Genomic DNA, 11,950 nt, shown 5'->3' with positions numbered 1-11,950 from the left:
TTAAAACAAGGGGTTTCTTTATTTAGCAATTTGCTAAAAGCCCATTTTAGGACACAGTACATTGTGTGACATATGGATTCTTAAAATTTACAATAGACAAAATATGCATTTGAAAACGATGTACCAAGCAAAAAAAAACAACTAAACACTAGGTCAATATATGAAAAAATTAGCATTTATCATATAATAGTTGTAATTCACCCAAACCTCGTCAGAAAATGAAATGACTCGACAAAAAGAAAACGAGAAAAATACTGTAAATCTGTACACTGACATGGTCCACATGAAAATACGCAAAAAAAATAAAGATAAAACTAGTTTTGTATGAAATGTTTGTCAATGTCTAAACATAATAAGTCATAAGTGCAAACTAAAAATATAAATACTTTAAATTATTTCCCCATATAAATAATAATAGAAATAAAACCAGTGTTGAGACTTAAGCAAGGCTAACAAATTCTATTTCACAAACAAAAACAAAAAGCAAAATTTAAATTAATTTATCCTCATTTCTTGTACCGCCTTAAAATTCCACCACACAGAAAAGAGTCCCTCATCAGAACCACCTGTTGTACATGCTAGCAGCAGCTAGCAAAGGTTTTACCGGACCGGTACATTTCGCTACGTGCGCTTCTGCTAACTAATTTAGTCTAATTTTAAAAGTAGCAGGTTAATTTTCAGCCTTTAATTTGTTCAGTAAGGCATTGTTTTTAACAGACGGCATTGAATATCCATCGGAAAAACCGGCTGAATCCTGTCAAGCTAAGTATTGAAGCTACAATGACAACTCCATTTCAAGGTAGATATATACTTTTTATGTAAAGTAAGGCAGCCGAATTGACATAAGTATTCCATGCATGTGATGCTCAGAGGTGGGTAGTAACACGTTACATTTACTTGAGTCACTTTTTGAGAAAAATGTACTTCTTAGAGTAGTTTTACCACGCAATATTTTCTACTTGAGTAAATACAGTATGTGAAGAAGAAACACTACTCTTAGTCCGGTACTTTGGGCTACATGAGAGTCGTTACATTTTTCCTTTTTATTCTAGATACTGACTTTGTTTTTGTCGTATACCAGTGGTTAGCAAGCTGCGGCTCTAGGGCTGCATGCGGCCTTTTAGTGCTGCCATAGTGGCTCCCTGGAGCTTTTTTCAAAAATGTTTGAAAATGGAAAAAGATGTGGGAGGGAAATATATTTTTGGTTTAGGCGTATCGATAAATTATGCACGATAGGCTGATCGAACACTCTACATTAGTATGAGTGTGTTGTTTGTCTCCTTTTGCCCTGCGTTTGGCTAGCAACCAGTTCAAGGTGTACCCCGCCTACTGCCCATAGTTAGCTGGGATTGGCTCCAGCTCCCCCGTGACCCTCGTGAGGATAAGCTGCTCGGAAAATTAAATGAATGAATATGGTTTTTTGTAGGAAGACAAACATGACATAAACATTATTCTTATTCATTAATATAGGTAGTCCCTGGGCAGGGTTTAATTTGTGCTGGATCCTGCCGGAACAAGATACGGCACCTATGGATTTTGGCCTCCCTGCGTTCCGGGACTTATTTGGGCAGATCCGGCACCTCTCATGTATAGAAAATAATTAATCGTAATTAATTGCAATTAATCGCAATTCAAACCATCTATAAAATATGCCATATTTTTCTGTAAATTATTGTTGGAATGGAAAGATAAGACAAGATGGATATATATATTCAACATGCGGTACTTAAGGACTGTATTTGTTTATTATAACAATTTATCAACAAGACGGCATTAACATTATTAACATTCTGTTAAAGCGATCCATGGATAGAAAGACTTGTTGTTCTTAAAAGATAAATGTTAGTACAAGTTATAGAAACTTTATATTAAAACCCCTCTTAATGTTTTCGTTTTAATAAAATTTGTAACATTTTCAATCAAAAAATAAACTAGTAGCCTGCCATTGTTGATGTCAATAATTACTTGCACAATGCTCATGGGTGCTGAAGCCTATAAAATCAGTCCCACCCAAGCGCAAGCAGAGGGCAGCAATACTCCACAAAACACAATTAACAAGTGGGCATTTGACTGTACTGTCATTTAAATCTGTCTGAGCGGGGCATGTGCGTTAATTGCGTCAAATATTTTAACGTGATTAATTTAAAAAATTAATTACCGCCTGTTAATGTGATAATTTTGACAGCCCTAATAAAAACGTTTTTAAAAAAAATGTATAAAATATGTATAAATTCATTTACCGAAAAGTACCAAGAATTGCATGTTGTTTATAAAAATTTAACGTCATTTGAAAGAGTCGGAGATTTGTTGATGCACTGAAAAGCTGGACCAACAAATCTCGTCCGTGACATAAAAAAAAAACTCGCAGAAGAATAGGTTTGAGTTATTTATTGTAATGTATAATTTTTTTTAATGTTGTAATAGTTGTCAGAACATTTATACCATGGATATTATCTGAAATTGGGGGCTTGTAAGTCCCACAAGTCCCATTTGCGTCTTGTTTTCAGCACCATTTTCTGCGTATGTTCCGGGACCTGTGCCGTCTCATCATCCCTGCCGGCACCTAAGGATTTACAAATTAAGCACCGTCCCTGGGTAATGTACTTGACTTATGTGATTTCGACTTTACAACGCTAGAATCCCGTCCACCATTTTTATCTCCAGTCATCGTCTAAAGAATTTATATAAAAAAAATATATATATACATATATATATAACTTTTGCACAGTACTGTATATTTTTTTTTATATTATGTATATACAGGATATACTGTTTGTATATATTTTCCCCAAGTGGAAGCTTCCATGATCCTAATAAATTTAATAATTAAAAAATATATATATATACAGTACTGTGCAAAAGTTTTAGGCAGGTGTCCTGCCTAAAACATTTGCCCAGTACTGTATATATAATATTATATAAAATATTGTTACTAGTGTACAGTATGAAGGAGCTACAACGTGCAGAATATCCCCACGGGCCGAAATGGACCCCCTGGCAGGCCCCTTCTAGCATGTGGCCCTACAATTGACACCCTTGCTATGGACAGTGAGAAAAAAAACTATACCATTGTAAAAAAACAAAACAAAAACAAACTGATCAGACAGTGTAAGCAGTTATTCACAATGTTACTCATTACTTGAGTATTATTTTCCACGAAAACGAATCTTTATTTGTACTTGAGTAAATATTTGAATGACTATTTCTACTTTTGAGTAATATTACCTTGAAGTAACGCTACTCTTACTTGAGTTGATTTTTTTTGACTACCCACCTCTGGTGATGCTTATTAGTTTTTAAAGTTTTTTTTTTTTTTGCTTTTGAACGTGTTTTCCCCTTTTCTGATTGACGTCAAAAACGCTTAGGGGATTTAGTCATTTCTGATTGAATGAAACGTAGCTAACTGCTTTGAATGAACTTTTTTTTTGAACTCTTGATTCTTGTATTTTTGTTAATGTATTTCTTTGTTAATACACATTCACTACTGCATATGGTAGTGCAGTTTTGTATGTTTTACCTGCTGTTTTGCTCAAGTACAAACACTTTGCATTGTCTTTTCGCAATCTTGTCCGGAAGAAGGAGGTTCTCCATCGCCCTGGGATGGAAAATCATGTCAGTCAATTCAATTCAATTCCTTTATTGTCTTTGGAAGCCGAGCAAACGACGAAATTGGAAAGCTACCCTATGGTACCATTAAAAACAACAAGACACAGGACGGTAAAATAACACACAACTTAAACATGCTACTAAATAATAGACAAAATATTGTGCAAAAGTCGCTACATAGCAGCATCATGAAACAATTAGTGCAGTCCTTGTCATTGACGGCGATGGACGTCTGATTCATGAACATTCATTCGTTGCCGCCAAATCGATCGGACGTGAACCGTCGTCAGTAATAATTACATTATCGTTAGTTAGTTGTACCCTACCTGACGTTTGACAAGCGGCGTTCCTCAGGTGACGCTGCAAACTGGAGCTTCATTTTCATGTGCTGGCTTAGCTGAGGAGTCGGGATTTGAAAAAAAAAAAAAAAAGATTAATCGATTAACTTGAGTAATTCGATGACTAAAAATCTTCAGATCCAATTTTGCTGCTTGAGTTTAAGTTTTGATTAATGAAACTGATGTTGTAATTAGGGTTGTTCCGATCATGCTTTTTTGCTCCCGATCCGATCCCGATCGTTTTAGTTTGAGTATCTGCCAATCCCGATATTTCCCGATCCGACTGCTTTTTTTTTGCTCCCGATTCAATTCCAATCATTCCCGATCATATACATTTTGGCAATGTAGTAAGAAAAAAAATGAATAAAACTCGGACGAATATATACATTCAGCATAAAGTACATAAGTACTGTACTTGTTTATTATGACAATAAATCCTCAAGATGGCATTTACATTATTAACATTCTTTCTGTGAGAGGGATCTACGGATAGAAAGACTTGTGACTTTGTATATTGTGACTAAATATTTCCATCTAGTGTATTTGTTGAGCTGTCAGTAAATGATACTGTAGCCATGCCCAAATGCATGATGGGAAGTGGAACCATGACTGTGCGTAGCGCTACCAATTGATATATCTTCTCTGCGTTGGGAAATAACATAAGGTGTTAAGAAAAAGATCAATAGCTACCTTGCTTCCCCACATTGCTTACCATGATATTTCTAATTGTGGGGAGAGGGATTGTAAGGCTTTAGCCAATTAAAAAATGGCTCCAAAGACTGCCAAAATTCACTCTACTCATTTTACGCTGCCTTTTAGCCCTATATATAGGTGAAACAGCGCCATTACAGATTGAACGCGACAATGTGTGAGTGGGTCGTGCAGCGCATGCGTTATTTGCGTTAAATATTTTAACGTGATAATTTTTTTTTTTAAATTACCGCCGTTAACGGGATAAATTTGATAACCCTACCTTAAGCCTAAACTAAAGACTCTGGATGAGTGTAACATATTATGTCTGTAACGTTAAATACAATTCGAAAACGATTTAATTAAAAAATACATATATATTTAAAAAATTCATGGCCGATATTTTTTTGCCGATTCCGATACTTTGAAAATGACGTGATCGGACCCGATCGATCGGCATCTCTGGTTGTAATGGTTTGTTTTGAAAGTGTTTGCATTTAGTTTTGATATAGAGTGGGAACAGAGAATATGACATAACTTACTTAACATGGCTGAATCTAGCTGCTCCCTATTAAGACCAACCTAAGTTTTTGTTTCAGCTCATATGTTTTTTTTATGCATTCACTATTAGTTTATAGGTATATTTAGCCATTTTTGGGGGTGGGATTATGTGTTTGAACTATTTGTTAAGAGCATTGTCAAAATATGTTTGCATTTCATAGCATTTAACTCATACACAAAATATTTCGCCAAAACTTCTGTGGAGTGTCCCAGCGCCTTTTTGCGAACATTAAACGAGCAACAATGTTTTTTCCTCCGTGAAGTCCTCCCATTGAACACCATTCTTGGCCATAGTTTTACATATAGTAAATGCAGGGCCGGCCAAGCCTATACGCAGACTATGCAGCTGCTTAGGGCCCCTGACCACCAGGGGCCCCCCAATCTGGCAATTGTTTAATTTGTGTTCTGTTTTGTTTACTACAGGTTGCTTTATTTGACTTTTGTGAGTTTTGAGACTTGATTACAAGCTTAAAAAAAATAAAAGTTCTTCCTAAACTTCTTTCTTTCCTCTTTTAGAAAAAGGTTTGGCGTTATGTACTGTAAGTACTGACAATCATTTGGGGTGAGAAGTTAGAAGTATGCAGTGCAACAAAATCTGATTAATATACAAAATATGGACGTATGGGTTGGATTGCATGTATAGGTTTCACAGTACATTGTGACGAAATGGTGGGCCAAAAATATGGGGCCCTTTGCATTATTTTGCTTAAGGCCCCCAAATGGCCTGGGCCGGCCCTGAGTAAATGTGTGCACAGAGATATTGGACTGTGCCAGTGATTTCTGTAAGTCTTGAGCAGACACTCTAGGGTTCTTTTTTACTTCTCTAAGTATTCTGCGCTGATCTCATCATCATCTTGGGTGGACGGGCTCTCCTTGGGAGAGAAGCAACAGTGCCAGACAACTTCACTGACTGTTGATTCAGCTTTTTTGTTAATTTTGTTTATTTAAAGTGGTGTTGTAATGGGTTTTTTTAAAAAGTTTTTTGAAATTTTATTGGTTAAGGTGGATACACTGCCCCCTGGTCTGCCTCATTTCACGCGGCTGAATCCAACTGCTCCCTGTTAAAGACCAACGTTATACAATTCAACAATCCTTGATCACAGGTCTTCAGACAGCTCTTATGACCGAGCCATGATCGTCAGACAATGCGTTTCATCAAGACAGTTCTTACCAGGTGTGTGTTTTATTGTGGGCAGGGCAGCTTTAAACCACTAATCAGTGATTGGGCACACACCTGACTTAAATTCTTTGGTAAAAATCGGTTTCAATTGCTCTTTAAGTCTCCTTAGGCAGAGGGTTCACTTACTTATTTTCCCCTTTTGTCATTGTTTGCATGCTAAAATATGAAAACTAGGGTTGTCAAAATTATCCCGTTAACGGGCGGTGATTAATTTTTTAAAATTAATCACGTTAAAATATTTGACGCAATTAACGCACATGCCCCTCTCAAACATTAAAATGACAGCACAGTGAAATGTGTACTTGTTGTGTTTTTCGGAGTTTTGTCGCCCTCTGCTGGCGCTTGGGTGCGACTGATTTTATAGGCTTCAGCACCCATGAGCATTGTGCATTGGCATCAACAATGGCGGGCTACTAGTTTATTTTTTGATTGAAAATTTTAGAAATTTTATTAAAACGAAAACATTAAGAGGGGTTTTAATATAAAGTTTCTATAACTTGTACTAACATTTATCTTTTAAGAACAACAAGTCTTTCTATCCATGGATCGCTTTAACAGAATGTTAATAATGTTAATGCCGTCTTGAATTATTGTTATAATAAACAAATACAGTACTTATGTACCGCATGTTGAATGTATATATCCATCTTGTGTCTCATCTTTCCATTCCAACAATAATTTACAGAAAAATATGGCATATTTTAGAGATGGTTTGAATTGCGATTCATTAATTTTTAAGCTGTAATTGACTCAATTAAAAAATTTAATCGTTTGACACTCCTAATGAAAACCTATAAATGTTTGGGTGGTTTTAGTTGAAGCAGACACTGTTTTTTCATCTGTGTGATTTTGACAAAGATCAGATTTGATGGTGATTTCATGCAGAAATGTGAGAAATTTCAAAAGATTCCGAATTCATACCATTGTACATAAAAATGTACCTCAAAAAGTCCCGTTGCAAGGATCTGGAAGACAACGGTGAAAATAACGCTGGAACCCTTCTGGCATCGTCCCAGGTTATTGAAGGGGGACTGGCAGACCACCGCTTCGGACCCGCCCGCGGAATCCCAGCGCAGCCGAACGGATGGGAAGTGGCGCAGGTTGTTCACCAGGGTGTACTTGACTCGGAAACGCTCACCGTATCGGACGGCGCTCGGGCATGATGCGCTCATCACCAGGCCCGGACGGTTTAAGCGGATACTGGGCAGCGAGTAAACGGTGGACAGGAGCCTGAAAGGGAAAAATTGCGTCAGACTGGTTGACAAACCCGTATCGGGGTGCTCTTTTACCTCTCCCGAGGCAGAGTCGACGTGCGCCATTGTAACATGGCGACCAATGGCACTTCCAAACCCTGCGTGCAAATAAAAACGACTGACGACTTGGGATGCCACGATCATAATCTTGATAGCTAATCAAACTCTCACCTCGCTGGATTCGTCGTCGGTTTTATCCTGGAGATGCATCCGGAACAGGAAGTTGTGCTCCTCCAGGGCGGCGAGCGTGCTAGGTAAGCGCGAGCGCGCTCCGTCCACGCGGCAGAATGACGCCATGGTCACCTCGGCCGACCGGTGGCTTCCAAAAACAATGGGTTAGAGGGTTAGAATTAGGGTTGTTCCAATCATGTTTTTTTGCTCCCGATCATTTTAGTTTGAGTATCTGCCGATCCCGATATTTCCCGATCCAATCGCTTTTTTTTTTTGCTCCCGATTCAATTCCAATCATTCCCGATAATTTTTCCCGATCATATACATTTTGGCAATGCATTAAGAAAAAAAATGAATAAAACTCGGACGAATATATACATTCAACATACAGTACATAAGTACTGTATTTGTTTATTATGACAATAAATCCTCAAGATGGCATTTACGTTATTAACATTCTTTCTGAGAGAGGGATCCACGGATAGAAAGACTTGTAATTCTTAAAGGATAAATGTGACTTTGTATATTGTGACTAAATATTGCCATCTAGTGTATTTGTTGAGTTTTCAGTAAATGATACTGTAGCCATTTAACTTCTGCCCAAATGCATGATGGGAAGTGCAACCATGACTGTGCGTAGTGGTACCAATTGATATATCTTCTCTGCGTTGGGAAATAACAGAGGGTGTTAAGAAAAAGATCAACTACTTTCTTCCCCACAATATTTCTAATTGTTGAGAGAGGGTTTATAAGGCTATAGCCAATTAAAAAATGGCTTCAAAGGCCGCCAAAATTCTCTCTACTCATTTTACGTTGCCTTTTAGCTCTATGTATACGTAAAACGGTGCCATTATAGATTGAACGCGACAATGCGTGAGTGGGTCGTGCAGCGCATGCGTTAATTGCGTTAAATATTATAATGTTATTACCGCCGTTAACGCAATAAATTTGATAGCCCTACTTTAAGCCAAATCTAAAGACTTTGCATGAGTGTAAGACATTTTGTCTGCAACGTTAAATACAATTAGAAAACCATTTAATTACGAAAAATTAGGGCTGGCAAATGATTAAAAATTTTGAGTTAATTACAGCTTAAAAATTAATCGCAATTCAAACCATCTATAAAATATGCCATATTTTTCTGTAAATTATTGTTGGAATGGAAAGATAAGACAAGACGGATATATACATTCAACATCCTGTACATAAGGACTGTATTTGTTTATTGCAACAATAAATCAACAAGATGGCATTAACATTATTAACATTCTGTTAAAGCGATCCATGGATAGAAAGACTTGTAGTTTTTAAAAGATAAATGTTAGTACAAGTTATAGAAATTTTATATTAAAACCCCTCTTAATGTTTTCGTTTTAATAAAATTTGTAAAATTTTCAATCAAAAAATAAACTAGTAGCCCGCCATTGTTGATGTCAATAATTACTTACACAATGCTCATGGGTGGTGAAGCTTATAAAATCAGTTGCACCCAAGCGCCAGCAGAGGGCGGGAAAACTCCATAAAACACAACATGTGGGCATTTCACTGTACTGTCATTTAAATCTGTCTGAGCGGGGCATGCGCGTTAATTGCGTCAAATATTCTATCGTGATTAATTAAAAAAATTAATTACTGCCCGTTAACGAGATAATTTTGACAGCCTTAAAAAAATATATATATTAAAAAAGGCACGTCCGATATTTTTTTGCCGATTCCGATACTTTGAAAATGACGTGATCGGACCCATCGATCGGGACATCTTTAGTTAGAATTACCTTGCATCTGCGAAAATGCATATTGACTTACCATACGTTGTCTACCACAAGAACCGAACCGTCGGGCATCATGGGAAGGTAGGACGTGTTGTAGTTGGGAAGGATCCTCACGTTGGTGATGCAAAGATCCTCTATGGAGCTGTCGTTCAACACTGTGGAAGGGCGAGAGGAGGGTTAGCCTTGGGAGGCCAAAAGCGCGTTCCCGACGTACGCTACCTTTGAGGAAAGTCAATTGTTGTCCCGCGACGCTCAACTGTCGACACCCGACACTAGGGGGCGGTACGATGTTCAACATAGCGCTGACTAGGGAAGAAGTGTATTTTGCTAACTGCCCGAACACATCCTCTGAAAATAGACAATTTACCTTCCACTTGGAATTTGTCAAGGTCTTCTCTGAGGTAGCTTTCTTGCGAAAGTTCTTCATCTGGCTCCCAAACGCTCACGACAATCTAGCAGGGAGGAAAACCTCAAAACGGTGCATCTCATGAAGACAATTCACCGATAAAAGGAGTAACTGACCTTGGCTCGGAGTGTGTCGGTTGGAAGCTTGTCCAAAGAGACCTCAAGACGGAAGGAGAAGTGTTCTTCTGACAGCTGAGTCGACTGCACGAAAAGCGAAGCATGCACCAATAAGGCTGCCACGTTGATGAAAACAACACTGGTGGCAGGAACCCTCCCACCCTCCTCAAAATTACAGTGGGGCAAATAAGTATTTAGTAGGGCTGTCAAAATTATCGCGTTAACGCGCGGTAATTAATTTTTTTAATTAATCACGTTAAAATATTTGACGCAATTAACGCACATGTCCCGCTCAGACAGTATTCTGCCTTTTTCCCCTTTTACAGCAAGGTTTTTTGTGCTGTCTAACAGCGAACTCTTGTGGTCGCTATGCGACATGGTTTATTGCTTTCTTGCCAGTTCAATATGGCTGCACGACGTCTCGGGCTGACGCCTACGTTGTAATGTTGTGCTTATATGATCCTTGGACAAGATTTGTCCGTAAGTATGGTTGTTGTAAAGAATGTACATATTATGTTAGTAAGCGAAATGTTCTATTTTTTGTATGAGACGCTTTTTGTTTATGTTTAGTGAACCTGTATAGCGTGCTAAGCTAACGCTGTTGCTAATGCAATGCTTGTGTACTTTTTTTTTTTTTTTGTAGTTTTACGACGGTCTAAAGAGGACAATGGTTTGAGGCTATTTTATTAATAAATCAGATGACAAAGGAATAAGTCTGATTATTAAGGCGTCGTTCACGAGCTGTCTAGCTTTGGAAAAAGTAGACGCTTCGGAGTGAGGACAGCATAGACAGATTTAAATGACAGTAGAGTGAAAAGCCCACTACAGTCCTTATGTACCGTATGTTGAATGTATATATCCATCTTGTGTCTTATCTTTCCATTCCAACAATTTATTTTACAGAATATATATATAATTTACAGAAAAATATGGCATATTTTATAGATGGTTTGAATTGTGATTAATTGCGATTAATTCCGATTAATTCATTTTTAAGCTGTAATTAACTAAATTAAAAATTTTAATCGTTTGACAGCCCTAGAAAAAATAGAAAGTCAGTGAATAAACTCAGTCTACTGATTATCTGCGTCATTAAAATTTAAATGTTGAAATTGAATACCCCCCACAAAAAAGTGTCGAAGCGCCATCTGGTGGGAGAACACGGACTCTACCTTAACTGGTTCCGTGACTCTCCGTGCATTGTTGTGGTGAAGAAGCGGACTACAGTCGACGAACTTCCGGTTTGGGCGACCGCTACTTCTTCTCTGGTCCTCCTCCGCTTCTTCTTCTTCTTCTTCTTCTTCTACGCTGTTATCCGAGTCGAGCGGGTTGTTTCGGAGCTGCGCGCCTACGCTCGCCACAGCGTACAAGTCGTCCATTCTCTTCTCCCTTAATAAAGTCCCCATTCGCAGTAGCAGAAGGAAAGGGACTGTCTCCCCGAGGTAGAAGTGCGTCCTCTGCGGAAGAGCGTCGTGCTCCGCCGGGTCCGCGCATTCGCACTCTCCCTCAGCGGGAAAACGCACGGAGTGTTCAAATAGCGAGTCCATGGAGGAAAAAGTGGAGCTCACGTTCCGTATGCTGTCATGGCAAAAAACGAGAAGAATTTACCCCAAAGCGTGCAAATAAATAAAAGTCGGCAGTTAGTTGACAGCTGTTTGGTGATAAACTGGAGAGTGATTAATCGATAAGGCTGCGGGCGAGTAAAGTGTTGAGCAGACCGTAGCAATCGATCGCCGAGCGTTCTTGTGTTTGAAATTGACGACTTTGGGATAAAAAAAAAAGTACATTATGTAATTCTAATCATTAAAGGCAACGTTTGACATTCAAACGTTTGGTAGAGTTAGCTTTGGACTATTA

General features: G+C 38.2%; 1 protein-coding gene across 1 annotated transcript; it reads right to left on the bottom strand.

The window, feature by feature from the left end:
• Positions 1 to 21: 21 nt before the first annotated feature.
• Positions 22 to 11,895, bottom strand: trappc14 (trafficking protein particle complex subunit 14). Its single transcript, XM_057855566.1, has 10 exons — positions 11,266 to 11,895; positions 10,094 to 10,177; positions 9,939 to 10,023; positions 9,791 to 9,877; positions 9,606 to 9,726; positions 7,800 to 7,947; positions 7,665 to 7,726; positions 7,317 to 7,605; positions 3,933 to 4,003; positions 22 to 3,595 (listed from the first exon to the last, which is right to left on the bottom strand). Exons 1-10 carry the CDS (start codon positions 11,638 to 11,640, stop codon positions 3,514 to 3,516), a joined length of 1,404 nt encoding a protein of 467 aa, XP_057711549.1. The 5' UTR covers positions 11,641 to 11,895; the 3' UTR covers positions 22 to 3,513.
• Between the last annotated feature and the right edge of the window lie 55 nt (positions 11,896 to 11,950).

Source organism: Corythoichthys intestinalis, chromosome 13 (assembly GCF_030265065.1).
Source record: "Corythoichthys intestinalis isolate RoL2023-P3 chromosome 13, ASM3026506v1, whole genome shotgun sequence".
NCBI classification, from domain to species: domain Eukaryota; kingdom Metazoa; phylum Chordata; class Actinopteri; order Syngnathiformes; family Syngnathidae; genus Corythoichthys; species Corythoichthys intestinalis.
This window is presented reverse-complemented; position numbering and strand designations above follow the sequence as displayed.